Raw genomic sequence first — 15,247 nt, 5'->3', positions numbered from 1 at the left:
AAGAGAGTCATGTGTATTTTTATTTTTTTTAAAAACTCAACTTATTTTATGATTATTTATAAATCATGCATCATTTCATTCATTCATTTATTTCCCCCCTCTTTTACCGACATGCAGCGGCTTCCATACATTCTCCGCTTACACCAATCACAACAATGGAAGGGGGCGGGGCCACGTCATCAGGTTAGGTTGTCACTGGTCTCATTGGGTAAATAACAAACCACCCACTTCTGTCTCGTAGCAGCAGCAGCAGCAGCAGCAGCAGCAGCAGCAGCAGCCTACCTACCTACCGTAACGTTACAGATACAGAGAGTCACGAGAAGTTTAACGTTAACAGAAATGACACGCGCGGCCGGGGGGGGAGTGGGAGTGGGAGTGGAGAAGACGAAGATGATGACACAAGAAGAGAAGAGAGGAACCGAACAAAAACGACTCGGCTTCCTACTTTGTTAGCCTAACCAACGTTGACGTTAACGTTAGCAACGCCGCCGCCGCCACCTGCTCGTTTCTACGCCGAGGAACCAACGGTTGTTGCTGCGCTAGCTAAGGTCGAGCTAACCGCTGCTGCTAACGTTACTACTGCCTGTGTGTTTTTTTTTTTTCTCTTTGAGAGAGAAAGAGGGGTTATCGGACTGGATATACACAAACCAAGGAGGGATTTCTTCTTCTCAACCCCCCCTCCTCCCTTCCTCCCTTCCTCTCTCTCTCTCTCCCTCTTTTCATTTCATTGTTGGCTTGTGCACCACGCTGCAGCCTGCCTTGCTGCTCCCGTGATGTGTCACATTATCTAACTAACTAACACAGCAGTAGCGCCTCTTCCTCTCCTCTCCTCTCCTCTCCTCTCCTATCGTACATAGGCTACTTTTTTTGTGTGGAGGCAAGATATTTGCGAGTGGATGCTACCAGCTGTCACCTCACCATCATCAAAAACGGTGACCCCCTTGCTGTGTATTAATGAACTGTAACTTTTAATGTTACAGCCTCCCTGCAGAAAAAGAAGAACCAGACGAAGCGGAGCATGCAGGAGAGGAAAAGACTTCAGATAAGTAGATAGAGGAGGAGGAGGAGAAGGTGGAGGAACTGGGACTGCTGTCTGTGTGGTTCTTTTTTACTACCAAAAACCAAACAAACAAACAAGGATTTGCTTTGGAAATAGGAGAGAAAAGAAGAAAAGTTTGCAAGGATGAAGAAGTTTTCCAGAATGCCAAAGTCTGAGAGCGGAGGGCTCGGCGGAGGAGGAGGAGGGGCGTCCAGCTCGGGCTGCAGCTCCGGAGTCAGCAGCTACTTCGGGAAAGTGTTCGCAGTCGGCCGGTATCAAGTCACGGTGGAAGAGCTCATTGCTGAAGGTATGCATGTGTATGTGTTATAGGTTAGTTAGGCTACAGTAAGTGTTTATAAGCTGTCTCATACAACAAACACACAATACAATACAAACCACCCCAATATAGTTTTACTTTTTCTTTCTGGGACACACCCGTCATCATGCTCTTGTTTTGAGTTTTGAGAGTGAGTGAGTAACCTACACTGACTGACACACAGCAGCTTCAACTCCAGTTTTGTTATTATTTTCTACCCCACCCCCCTAAAAAAAAAAATACAAAGAAAACCCCCAAAACATCTGCACAATAACCCAAAGAAATCCTCATCGTCATCATCATCATCTTCAGAGTGATTGAAATAGGTCGCCCCTGCCTCTTCCAGGCTGTGCGCTTTTCGTGCTTAAACTGGGACAACAGGGATTTGGTACATTGGCTGGAGCTGGAATTAAAAACTTGTAACTTCAACCCCCCCACCCCTCCCTCCCTCTATCCCTCCTTCCCTCCCTTTCCACCATGCATGCAGCTGGAGTTGACATCCTGCTTCAGCTGCTCTGGGAAGGGTGGATGGATGGTTGGGGTGGGTGGTTAGGTGGGTGGGGGGCTGCCCCGAGGATAACACCCCCCCTTCGCCCTCCCCCTCCCTCCCTGTCCAAGCCTCCTGTGTCAACATACAGCATGTAAAGATCCAGCCATCAAAGCAAGAAAAACACTTTGTTCAACATGTTCAGGTTCAACAAGTTCTGCTGCAGTTTGCTTTTATCCCCCCGAGGATTTACGTACTAAAAAAAAAAAAGAAAAAAGAGGGGGGGGGGTATGAAAAGTTTCACTCTTTTGTCGAAACACAAAGACACAGAGATGTTGAGAGATACTGTACCTGTGTGTTTACATATACAAATTGGATTTGATTGCAACATTAAAACAAGTAGCAACAGTGCCGTTTGCCTGGGATAGAGACATAAAGGAGGTCTTGTGCAATGTGTCTCTGAGAGAGATGTCCACAGGCTTCTTCTTCTTCGGGGGGGAACATTGGAAATTTCCTTTTCCTTACTGTAACAAAGCCTTGTTTAAGAAAAAATGTTGAAATGAGAAACTTCACAACAACACACAGTCAGTCAGACGAGCAGAAAATGAGGAAGTGTTGCGGCGAAACGCGCCTCTGAAAACAGCTGTTCTTTCACTCATGGTTCAGCGGTTATCACGGTGTAATAACTGGAGAAAATCGGTTCATCGATTCGATATTAATGCTCCAGCTTTTCTCCCCAGCATGGCCATCGAGTTGTCAGGGTCATTTGTTTTCTAGGAAGTGGTCACACCGTTGTAATCCTCATTTACAGATCGAGGCGATACTGCAAAGTAAAGAATCAGAGCTACTCCGACCTAAAACATTACTGTTAATACTAGTTAATATAATATTAGAGTCAATTAGAGTTAATAAACACTATTAAAATATGTTTCACTTTTGATTATTAATTGTAATTACACTGAATAAAGAGTTCCCAAATCAACATTTCAGACGTGACAACCATGTCGGGGAAGTAAGCAAGGCTGTAAACAGGCCACGGTGTCAGATTGGTCAGTCACACACACACTTACATTTAACACACATAGACAGAAACACTTCCTGCAAGCGGTCACGCATCCAGTGTCATCATATAATCATGTGAAGTGGCCGTGGCTGCACAAGGTTACACTGTGACCTTTGCTCATCATTCTCTCTCCACCACCGAGGCTGAGCGGTGTGTGTGTGTGTCTGAGCCTGTCCGGGCCCGTCCCGCCCGCACTGTTAATCATATAATAGTATATTTCATTGTCACACACACACACACACACATACAAGAGTGCCTGCTGTGTTTAGAAATAGACGACAGCCAGGCTCACTCATAGGAAGAAACAAGAATGTCGCTGTGAATCCTTCTGCTAAATAGAATAAGTACATTTATATTTACTGTTGAGCTATTAAGAGTTCATCTGCCTGAACTCAATTCAACTTAGTCCCTTTTTTTTAAATTTTACTTTTGTTTTGTTGTTGAGTCATAAGCAGGTTCAAAAAGAGAAGAAACAGAACTCAGTTTCAACACAGTCAACCATAATCATACATGCAATCAGAGCTCTGTTTTAGCAAATTAAATCAATTCAGATCCCAATCATATCATATCACATTAAACAGTCTGGAAAGTGGATGAGTTATAGTTTTATTAATGCACCAATGGCTCTATAGTATGATACAACACGCGAGGAGTTGCTCCTCCTCCTCCTAACCGACACCTGCTTCCCTCTTACATTCATAGTGTGAATGCATGAGCAGCTTCAAGATGCTTTCATACAATTATAAATATAGACACTTTATGGTGTCATGAGTGCACGAGGACAAGAGCCCATTGCTGTGTCAGAGCTGCTGGTCGCATGTCAGACCGACTGACTGCTGACTCTTCAGGTTCTTCTGAGTAACCAGCGAAATCATTTAGAAGGTCTTGTCTTCGCCGTCTATTTAAAGAACGGCTTGGCCGGTGAAGTGTTGGAAATGTCAGGATAAATTTGGGATTTACCTGCTATTGTGGCGCGGCGGAGAGCACCGAGAACATCTGAAGTGACATTTTGAAGTCAGCAGATTCATTAATAAACCCGACAGCGCTCGTCGTCACAGTCGCCTGTTGAGAAAAGGAAACAAAGCATCGTGTGAAGTTTTATGTCATTGGGCCGACGGACCTGCTGTTGCTGGTCACTTATGCGACCGATGTATAGATACTGACTGAATGGATCATGTGATGTTTTCAAGAAGCTCATCATTCCCAGTCCGTTACTCAGCTGTTTCCAGCATCTCTCTGTTTAATGGTAGTCATGGGATTCCCTCAAAGCCAAATGCACAGCTATAGACATTAGGGCTTCAGAACGAACTTTTCTATTCGTACAGAATTTGAATTATTTTAAAAATGAGAACATTCGAAGGTGGAAACTAACGTTCGATCGTGTGCCTTCCACAACAACGCAGAATAACATTGTGCGTCGCAAGTTTTTTTATTGCCCATTTATTCGGCTGGGGCGGTGCGCCTACACCACATGCACACCTTCTTTCTTTTTTCATCGATCGTTCCGCAAACCACTTATGTGCCGATCACGGATCAACTGTGATCTGTTGCCCCACTACTTCAGATTTCCCTTCTTGAAGTTTTATACTAAGTTAGTAAAACTTAAGTGTGTTGCAAATGTTACAAAACAGATTTGGTTTGAATGTCCTTTAGTGGACACGGGACGTAATAATAAACTGGTTTGAATTGATTAAAAGAAACATTGAAAATTTTAATATTTAAAGTGAAATTCCGGCGTAAGTGTAAACCATGGTCAAACACACCGTAACACCGAGTTAGACCCCCCCTCGAGAGATCAATTTGCCCGACCGCTACATTCACGAGATCCACCAACTTCAGCAAATACCGCAATATCGCCACACACGGCGCTGTCCGGATCCACTGTCTGACCGCAACCAAAACGCCACCATTTGCCCAAAATAATGCTCAGAACTGCACCAAATGTCATCAATAGTACACACAGGGTCCCAGCACGTAGTACGAGTTGTCAAACATCTGCTAGCTTTGCCTGTTTTCTTTAGCAAGGAGATGCAACTCAACTCACCTACTTCTCCTCCGGGAGCCGCTCGTTGGTGAGGAAGCCCTGACGAGTCGATCACCGAGTGCACCGGAGTTCCGCAGCTCTTAAAAATGCTCATTTGCGCCTATATCGTGGCCAGCACTCGATAATAATAGTTATAAAGTGATATGCAAGATAAAAAAAAAAAAAACTCTGATTGTATTTCCATGAGCATTGTTGATTGAGCTGCGGAACTCCGGTGCACTCGGTGATCGACTCGTCAGGGCTTCCTCACCAACGAGCGGCTCCCGGAGGAGAAGTAGGTGAGTTGAGTTGCATCTCCTTGCTAAAGAAAACAGGCAAAGCTAGCAGATGTTTGACAACTCGTACTACGTGCTGGGACCCTGTGTGTACTATTGATGACATTTGGTGCAGTTCTGAGCATTATTTTGGGCAAATGGTGGCGTTTTGGTTGCGGTCAGACAGTGGATCCGGACAGCGCCGTGTGTGGCGATAATGCGGTATTTGCTGAAGTTGGTGGATCTCGTGAATGTAGCGGTCGGGCAAATTGATCTCTCGAGGGGGGGTCTAACTCGGTGTTATGGTGTGTTTGACCATGGTTTACACTTACGCCGGAATTTCACTTTAACAAAAGAAGCATTAGAAATTTGAATCTGATTTGGGGGGAAGGTTGACAGCCCTAATAGACATCATAATGTCTTTAAAAAACTAAACTTTCTCTCCATCTGGTTAGATGTGTGTGTGTTTTTTCTTCTTCCAGTCATATTATCTGCAGAGCTGGACAGGTCTTACACTGAGCTGTGGAGCTGGAGCTGGAGCACAGTCATTTCCGTCCACTCCTCTTCAGCCTCTGTGGTTTCTCTTCTTGAGCTCTATCTGCTGCTGTCTCCAAGAGGAACAGAGAAGTGACATGAAGGAACAGGATGCATCTGCGAGCTTGTCACCATTTTTTATCCTCGGGCTCTCATTGTTGTCGTCGAGGCCTTAGAAATTCTGGGGGGGATGTGAAGAAAATTAATTTGATGGATTACGGCTTTTGGAAAAAATTGTGTAGCTGCACCATTGGCCGCACAAAGTTTGGCGGTGTCGCATGCCCTAAACACATGCTAGAGCTGTTAGTCTTTGACCTGCTGTCATTACGCACACATCATGTGCATAATAACGGATTGTTTCATCTGGAAAGTACAGAATTGAAAGGAATAGTTAGTTTACTGCTCCTGTGAATTGTGTTACATTATGTTTAGGTGTCTTTTATTCCAGATTAAAGATGGGCAGTTATTCTGTTGTGTCAACCCTCTGTTGGTTTTGTGTTAGATCCCAGGTCAGTGTTGTAGCAGCAGCACACAGCAGACGGTTCCTAACCTGATTGCCCTGCACCTGCAGTTGGAATATTTCATTAAGCTCTTCTGCCGAGCAGCCGGTAAACATTTAACAGATAACTGTCTCTGGAACATGTCTCGTTGTCAGTTTAACTTGCATAATAGCCCCCTTATGTCACTTGTGTTTATTCACCAGACCACAACTGTAACGGGGCCGTTTGCTCCGACCTGCCTGCTGTGGGCACAAGGCAAACAGTCGCTGTTTGCATGTGTTGGGTAAATTCAGGGTAAAATGTCACTGGCTTCTTTCTAATTAACAGGAAGACCTTGGCTCAGTGGTTTCATTTCCTATGTTTGCAGTTTTACAAGTACGTTAGCAGCGAGCTTTCTAATACATCACTGTCTGGTCTGATTAGGGCCACCACCAACTCCGTCTTTGCAGCTTTGCAGACTTTATGCTTCTCTTTAACCCTCTTCTTCTCGACCACCGCTCTCAGCTGACGGCTCCTCTGGTGGTTTTAAGTGACACATGTTTATCACAAAACAAAGAGCTTTCTTTTTTTTTCTCCGAACACGCTGACTTCACAGAAATTCACCCAGTTGCGTGTTGTCAGCGAACATGTCCTTAAAGGGATAGTTCAACATTTTGACAAATTGGCCCATTGCCATAATCCCTATAGTCTTAGGAGTAGGTTCATTTCATTACGTTTAATTGTCGGTGCAAGCTATTTTTAGAACGGCGGAGCAGAGCTGCGAGCTGCTCAGAGCTACACTACGGAGGCTAATGGGATTTCTTGGTTTCCCCTCATCAAACTCATCAAATACACAATCCAACAACTCCAAAACTCTCTGGTGGACAAGTTGTGACCTGCACATTCACCACGCTATGAGATAATAACAGAACGTTACCAGACAGAGTTGTTTTAGAGGGAAATACAGAGACTGCTTTATGAAAAACTACCCACGGCGGGAACGCGCATCGGTGGTTTTGCATGAATTTACCTCCATTTCCTTATTATCTCATAGCGTGGTGAATGTGCAGGTCACAACTTGTCCACCAGAGAGTTTTGGAGTTGTTGGATTGTGTATTTGATGAGTTTGATGAGGGGAAACCAAGAAATCCCATTAGCCTCCGTAGTGTAGCTCTGAGCAGCTCACGGCTCTGCTCCGCCGTTCTAAAATCATCTAACAACGAAACTACTCCTAAAACAATAGGCATCATGGCAATGGGCCAATTTGCCAAAATGTTGAACTATCCCTTTAACGTGTGGACACTGGGGTGGATGTGCTACGGTGCTGCTGTGTAAGTTTGTCAGCCTTGGGTTGCAGGAACTCCCGTGACCACGAGGAGCCACAGATCATGTAAACAGGAGAACGGCAAACAGCGTCTCCATGCAAACAGCTGCTGTGTTCACAGCGAACACGTGGCTCTCTCACCTTGTCCTTTGCCACTCGTGATCTGGACGGACGCCACACACTCGCCAAACAGGCCTGGCCGCGCCGCTTCTAGAAATTTACAGCACAAGTTGTATCAGTGTAGAGGCAGTTACAGTTAATTCCAGTATTTATTTCACGTGCCGCAGCGTCAAGTGTGTTTGATAAGCTCTTTGTCGGGAGTCTCTTGGCCTGTGTTTGTGTTGAATTTAATAAATGAGAGCCAAAGCCAAATGTTAAGTAAATAAACTTTACTTATCTGCCGCCCTTTAGCGGTAAGTCTGACACGGTTTAGATTAACTTTCTCCAGCAGAGTGATACAGTTGAAATCAGTACCAGAGTGTTGGATGGAGCGACTGAGCACCATATTACCTCAGTTGGTGTTTTTACAGTGACGTCGACACAAGATAAGATTTTACAACTCTGGAGAGCCACAGTTGTTTCTTTGATTGGCCAACACAAGGACATGCAGGATGGCATAACACTAGTTTATGTCAAAGTTGAACTTTATTGCTAGATAACCCTGTAAATATCCTCATGTGTTGTTGTTTTTAGGTCCTTCCTGCCTCTTCTCACCTCTCTATATAACAAATCTATTGAAAATAACATGCAGTGATCGAACTAATCTCAGTGCATTCAATACACCAGAGGATAGAATGACTTATTTTGTAATGATTTAGAGCAGCAGCCTTTGTGCAAGCATCAAAATGCTCTTAAAGTAAACGCACAGATGCTGTAATTTGATTGAGACAAGTGCAGGAGGTCTGAAACGCTTTTGCTTCCTCTGGATAATGTTTTCTTGAATGACCTATTTGATCGTCCCTCTCTGCCCAGGGCCGGGCGGTGAGAATGCATCCATCTACATTATTAGCATACTGTACTGGTGATGAATAGGCACATTGTGCCCCCTTTGTTGTCTTATTCTAGCACCCGAGAAAGAATGCTGGTACGATGCAGCACTTGGTCCCGTGATGGGTATCGGTGCCTTTGTGCTTGCTCATTGAGGCCTTCTGTATCTGCCTCTCTGCGTTGCCGCTGCCGCTGCCACTGCCACTGCCGCCCCTCCCCTCTTTGTGAAACTGCAAATGAATGATTTTCTAACAATTCATCATCGCCTGATCTGAGGAGGGCGCCGAGCCAAATGTGGGTGTGAACTCGGGTCGTACATGGAGAGAGGCCGGAACAGAGGGACGTTCATATGGAAGTCCACCACAGCAATTTTTTTTCGCCCCGTGCATTTCATGTTTGACAGACAACGTTTTAAAGTGACACTGGAGCAGAATGATGTCCTGACGCACTGTTATAATGCACATTCACAGCTTTCTTTTTTTCTTTTTGAATGAATGAAATGCTTGGGCTGCAGTGAGGCCAGCTTGTATAAATGTGCTCGCAGATGCGTGATTGTGGGAAGCTCAAGGTTTTCATAACTCCTCATCTTTAGTTGGACTTGAGTCAAGGGTTTGTCTGAGAATGAGGATCCAGCGTTTTTGTTTTCCCATGGACAGAAAGTATGTTAACTTTCTTTTCTGCCTGTGGCATCAACTCAGTCAGTCAGTCAGTCAGCAAACAGCCTGGAAATGTGTCATTTTGATGTCAAAATACTCAAAATAACAAGGGAGATGGATATTATTTATGTTAAATAATCAGTTACAAATGCAACACATTTCCTGTCCTGCCTCCGAGACGAGGTCGGTGTTACCGGAGAGACTGCGTGCAGGTTAACAACTGACGGTAAGCCTGTGTCAGCACTACACTTGACTGCATGTCAGTGACTTGTGCATGACTACACTTGATTGCAGGACGACTGAGAAGTGATGAGCGATCGCCTCACTTTTAATGACTGAGGCTGTGTGAACGCACATAAACAAGTCGGTGCCAACATGTCCCTGCGGTCTCCTATAGAAAAAAACAACAACCAAAAAAAAAACCGCTGCTCTAACTGAGCAGGAGTGTGTCGGGTTTTTTTTTTGCTCTGATAATCAAATAAAACAACTTGCCTCATGGCTGTCTGTCTGTCTCTGAGGTTTAGGTTTAGATGGCTGGGATTTGAGACGTCGCTTTGAAGTTGATTGTGGGCTTTCTGGGTGGCATACAGAATCATAACAAACGTTACGTAATGCTTTCAACTTTTACGGGCTGGCCTTGTGGGACTCAATAGTTTGATCAAGTCACTCGCATAGTTGTTTTTACATTTGTGCAATTTCCTGGTGATCTAGTCTGATCTTTTAATGGTCGGCGTTGCCCATGATTCAGACCAGGTGTGGCAGCTACACCTGGTCTTTGAAAGATGAGGACAGCGTAAAGCTACACTGAGTCACCTGAAGCAGAAAACAGCTTATCTACACCCTAAAGTCGTACTGCTGCTTTCATGTGTCACTTAGGGTGAGTCATTTATAGTTCTTAAACCATGGTTTTAGCAAGAGGTATATGGTTAAAAACCCCCATTAACTGATGATAACTGTTGACACTCCGCAAACTCTAAATGTTTCTTATAGGTCAGTTTGGTCCGTGTTTGTGTCGTGGTGCAAACTTGCAAAGTCAGGTAAGTTGTGCAACCTACTGGCTCTGTGCAACTAGCACAGGGAAACAGTGGTTTGTGCCGGCTAATGAGGGTGAAGTGAAGTACTTGTTTTGGTCTCACGTAAACAAGGTCGTGCTCCTCGACCCCGACCAGTAACCACACATTCACTGAAGACCCATTGTTGAGTCTGGACCAACCACAGTGGTCAGATGTGGAGCTGGAGCTGCGCTATTAGACACCAGAGCATCGTCGTCGTACTCTTTGCCGCAGCAGTCTGTCATTTCAGACGCTGTTTTCTATTGTCCAAATGCACATTTTAGAGACGATTGCACATGCTCTGTTTATTTGAAGTCAGCGTTTTTTCCAAAGTCGTACTTGCAACACGACCTTTCCTCCAGTCTGTGGTGTTTTCTTTGTTGCAAATTGGCTTTCTGAGATGAAACACAGTGAGGACACAGATAATATTCCTAAATGCTACTTTTTCTGTTGTTTTTGTTAAATAGCCATTTCATCTTGGAAGGAGATTTCAAAGTCAAAGCAAAGGATGAAGAGAAGGCAACGTTTCCCCCCGCCTCCTCCTTTGTGTATTTGTCATGGTGGTGTTGAACTTGGACTTCTCTGTTTCACAGCTGCCCCTCATTTTCACCCTTGTGTATCCTTTTCCTCCCGCAGCACCTCTGTCTCATTCCCAGTTTCATCTTAAAGCCTTTTTAAGCTCAGCCACTTGTGTCTGTCACTTCAGTTGTAAACCCTGTTGAGGTAAGACGTATGAGAGCCGACTGCCAGAACCTTCCAGCAGCACTAAGCCCGGCCTGAAAAAAACCAAAAAAACCCAACATCCTATACAGTCATCGCTGCACCTCCTCATGTTACCTTCTATGGACTTGCTTCTTAGAAAGACTTCTTCACACACTTGCATCTGTCTTTTAAAGTGCTTTGCATCCTTCACCTGAGTGTGGGTAGAGAGGAGATTAATTGCATCGAAGGCTCATGCGCTTAACACGCAGGCCAGAGGGCAAGAATGAATACCGAGGAAGGAGGAAGAGGAGGAGGACGGAGTTGTAGTCCAGTCCAGACCAGGCCAGGTTGATGTTTTCGTGAGGCATACATACCACAAAGTGTCTGCAGTGGTGTTTGCACTTCTCACTCGCCAGGCAGGAGTTACTGTGTGTCATATGGGAGATAGGGCAGTTAGATTTGTGGTAGTTAAAATAAAGCTGACAGGGCATTAGTCAGAGTTCTTCTTTCAGCTGGTGTCTGCTTCCAGACCAGTTTTCCTTCACCGCTGCTGCTGCTGCTGCTGCTGCTGCTGCTACTTCACCGTTTGATTTTTCTTGTGACTCTTAGTGTGCTTTTAAAGGTCCAGTATGTAATAATTGGCATGGTTTATTAGGAAACTGAATATACTACCCTTGAATATATTTGTTTAAGTGTATAATCACTATAAAATAAGAATATGTTTGGTTTTCGTAGCCTTATAATTATTCTTTTATATAGCAAAGGTCTGGTTTTAGAGAGTGTCGCCATCTCACACCGCCATGTTTGTACGGCAGCCTGAACGGAAAATCCAGCCAGCCACAGAGCGCGTTCATGAATAAACCAACGAAGAAGAAAGCGGAAGGAAATAAGGAGTAGGAAACAGCAGACATATCATGAAATGGTTTAGATCTTCACCTCATCGCTCCATGCTCCTGAAATACTCCCAGTCGTGGTAAATACGTTTTTTGTTGAGCCTACAAACTAGAATCTGAACGCTGGATATCACGCTTTCCCCTCCATTTTACATACTAGACCTTTAAAAGACAGGATTGTTGGTTGATTAAGTTTGACTGATATAGTATATTGGACTTATACCAACTTAAATGCAACAAGACCTAAGAATGATTGAGTTTATCCGTTATATCTTTTGACCCAGTGCCAGATAGTTTTGACAACTGCTGGTTAATGGACCGAGGCAATATCTCAAGCTTAACACCTTATAAATATTTAAATCTACAATGTTATTGCTAGATGGGGAAATATCACGATATACAATATGATAAGATCCAATATTATCAAAGATCTGCCTTAGCTTCCTCTTGCCATGTCTTCTACAGTGAAAGGATATCTGAAAACCCAATGGCAGGATGTCCATGGGGTTTGCTTTTTTTTTTGTCCTTGAGGCCCGGAGGATGTGACCCCTTTGACCTTTTTTGTGGTTGTCGCACATATACAATCTCAGGCTGCGTTTCCGACCACGTCACTGGCATGTGTCAGTAACAGCACAGGGTAGTCGTCGTGAAATGTCTGGCCCGATTTGTGAGAAACGTAGACTGTCATTTCTTCTATTAAGAGTTTCATAGATCTTCAACCATGTTTAAAATTTGAGAAGTTTTGATTTATAGTCCTAGAGATAAAGCAAAGTTTTGGTGTTGGCGAGCATACTAAGCTCTATATGCACAGACATTTGGCCACGTTGCTGCATCATGTTGCATCATCCTGAAGGCAAGTTGCAGAGAAACTATATGAAATTTGGAAGAGCTACACATGGAGTAATCCCTTTTCCCCCCTCTCCCCCGTGACCACCGTGCTGCAGCCAAACGGCTTTACATATTTTTGGACAGCACTTCATCACAGGGACGTAATACGGTTGTTCACGCAGTGCTGTCATGCTCAAACTCAGCACTGGTACTAAACAGACGTTTATAAGCCACTTATAAGGCGGCTGACAGTGACCCCTCCGTTGTGAGCAGGAGCTGTGTGATGATGAATACAGAGCAGATATACCTGTAGCTGGGATGAAGAGAACACGAGATTCTACTTAAAAACCTCCGATAAGACGATGTTTGAAGAGGAAGTGTTCCTGAAAGGTGATTTGAGCAGAGCTGCTATAATAATTCATGAACCCCCCTCTATGTGGGGTTCTCCTCTGAATAATTTTTATTCCTTAAAACAATCTGTCTCTTTCAATGAAGACATGGACAGGAAGAATCTCAGGGGAACAATTTTCAAGAGGTGTAAATCTTAAACCCATATGTCAGGTAGGTTCTACACTCTGCATTTTAAGTGGAACGTAGTACGTGTCCTCAAATAGTCTGAAGCACTGAGACAGGATCAGCATGCCGCTTGCGACCAAGTCACACTTCCAGATGTTGGAGCAGTTGGAGCCAGATTGAGGTTATCAGCTGTTTTCCCACTCTGATCGCACTGCTCATTCATTTTAGTGTGGTATGCTCGCAGCATGCATCCCACCACCTCCTCTGTGCTGTGGCAGAGTGTCACCTTCACCTGTGAACGTTTAAAAATATCTGACCTGAAACAACCTTGATGATCTGCTTGTTATGGCCTGTTATACTAGAAGAGGAGACTTGGTAGACAAAGTTTTAGTAGAATTTCGGTTAATTAACACCTCTTCCTCATCTCTTACTGGTATTTTCGTATGTTTAATAGCCAGAAGAAGTGATGTGTCTTTCTTTATCTGTCCAAAAAAAAAATGCTAAGGTAGGTTTTTGCCCATGAAAGGTCCAGAAAAACTGACAAGTCAGTGTGGTGCTCTGTCAGGAAAAAGCTCACAGAGTGCAGAATCTCTCAACTACTTGCTAAAAGCAAGTGCACGTCTATTTTTAGGCCGACAACCTATGCCACTGATGCTTTTCTGAGTGTAGCTGTAGTTGAAGACTCCAGTGAAACCGATTAAGCAGCGTTTCTAAGAGTTCACGAGCCCAAAGTGGGTTACAAGGCCTCGGTGTTTGCCAACTGTTGTCTGACGGTGCCTGAAGAAGGTGAGAAATCTCAGGTTGAATTGTCCACAATTGGGCTGTAGATAAAAAGAAGACATGTTAACCTTCATATTGATTTGTGCAATGAAGTTGACATAGTATAGATTGAAACACATGCTTGTTGCTTGTGTTAATTTGTTCGATGTGACTTCAGTTTCACACTTACCAAATGGCACGTTTGGCCATGACATTAATCAGCCAGAGAACAAAAGCCCTACCCGCATTAGACTGTTTAATACCAAATCTCCAAGGATTTGCTAAAGCGCTGGGGATCAAAAAGTCATTATTGGTAATTAGCAGCAGCAGCTGGCACAGCATGGCAAACTGGCAGAGACCTTGAAGCCTGTGGATGGAAATCCATTTCCTAGTTTTACTGTGGAAAAATGGCACCTGTTAGTCCACCAGAGGAATGTGCTTCCAGATCAGCAACTGAAAGTCATGCAGCCTTCAGTCAAGGCAGCTACATTTGAAAAATATTTCTCTGTTATTTAAGAAGAACCATCTGTAAAAACTTTATTTTGGAATAGGTTTGGTGTCAGCTTCTGTTTTGTTGATCTCCTCATCTTGAAAAAGTTTATTTTTCTTCTTTCATTCGCCCCCAAAATTAAAGTAGGTCGGCCTGTTTTCGCTTCAACCTCTTTCATACCACAACTGGTGTTTTACTTAAAGATGGAGAACAAAATCTTTGATATGTTGATTATGCACTTATCACATCATTATGAGCAATAGTCAAACTGGATCAGAAATGTGAATTGCCCCAGATCCTCAATAAAGAGTTTGATTCTTCCAAGGGAAGGTTTGCAGAGTAGACGGCTCAGAAAACACAGAGTTTTGATTTTAAAGTTTTCTTTGGGGCATTTTCCCTTTAATTCATTAATTCAGCCAACCACTTACACTATTTTGAACTTTCCTGCAAGCCAAAAGAAAGGTGAGACGGCCTTTTGCACTTTTTTGTAAAACAGAGTAACCACATGTAACTTTAGTGAGAGGTACTTACACTTATTTTCAAGCGTAACAACTGTGAAGACTTATAGGGGAAGTGTTGTGGGTTGAGGTTAGGGGATGGGGGCCTCCAGGAGGAAATACCTCAGGCTGCTACAAATGTTCTCAAAAAGAATTGGCATTTTCCCCTCTTAAAAGCTGAAGCAGGCGCTTTCAATGGAGCTGCCATCCCAGTTTGGAGCTTTTTTAACAAGCAGAGACATCGCACTCGCTCAAGTTATAAAGCTGTGTGCGTGCGTGAAAAAGAGTGAGAGCGAGATGAAGAGGAAAAGACGGTCGGTCAAAGTT

At 44.0% G+C, this 15,247-nt stretch overlaps 1 protein-coding gene across 1 annotated transcript in view; it reads left to right on the top strand.

Moving 5' to 3' along the window:
* The first annotated feature begins 883 nt into the window (after nt 1-883).
* bmp2k (BMP2 inducible kinase) overlaps nt 884-15,247 on the top strand; it is a 57,535-nt gene continuing 43,171 nt past the window's right edge. Inside the window, exon 1 of the mRNA XM_085785895.1 lies at nt 884-1,346. Within this exon, the coding sequence (XP_085642021.1) occupies nt 1,184-1,346 (163 nt within the window). The 5' untranslated portion in view covers nt 884-1,183. The remainder of the gene's footprint in view (nt 1,347-15,247) is intronic.

This window comes from Trachurus japonicus, chromosome 9 (assembly GCF_045865225.1).
Source record: "Trachurus japonicus isolate A0001 chromosome 9, Traja_1.0".
NCBI classification, from domain to species: Eukaryota; Metazoa; Chordata; class Actinopteri; order Carangiformes; family Carangidae; genus Trachurus; species Trachurus japonicus.
This window is presented reverse-complemented; position numbering and strand designations above follow the sequence as displayed.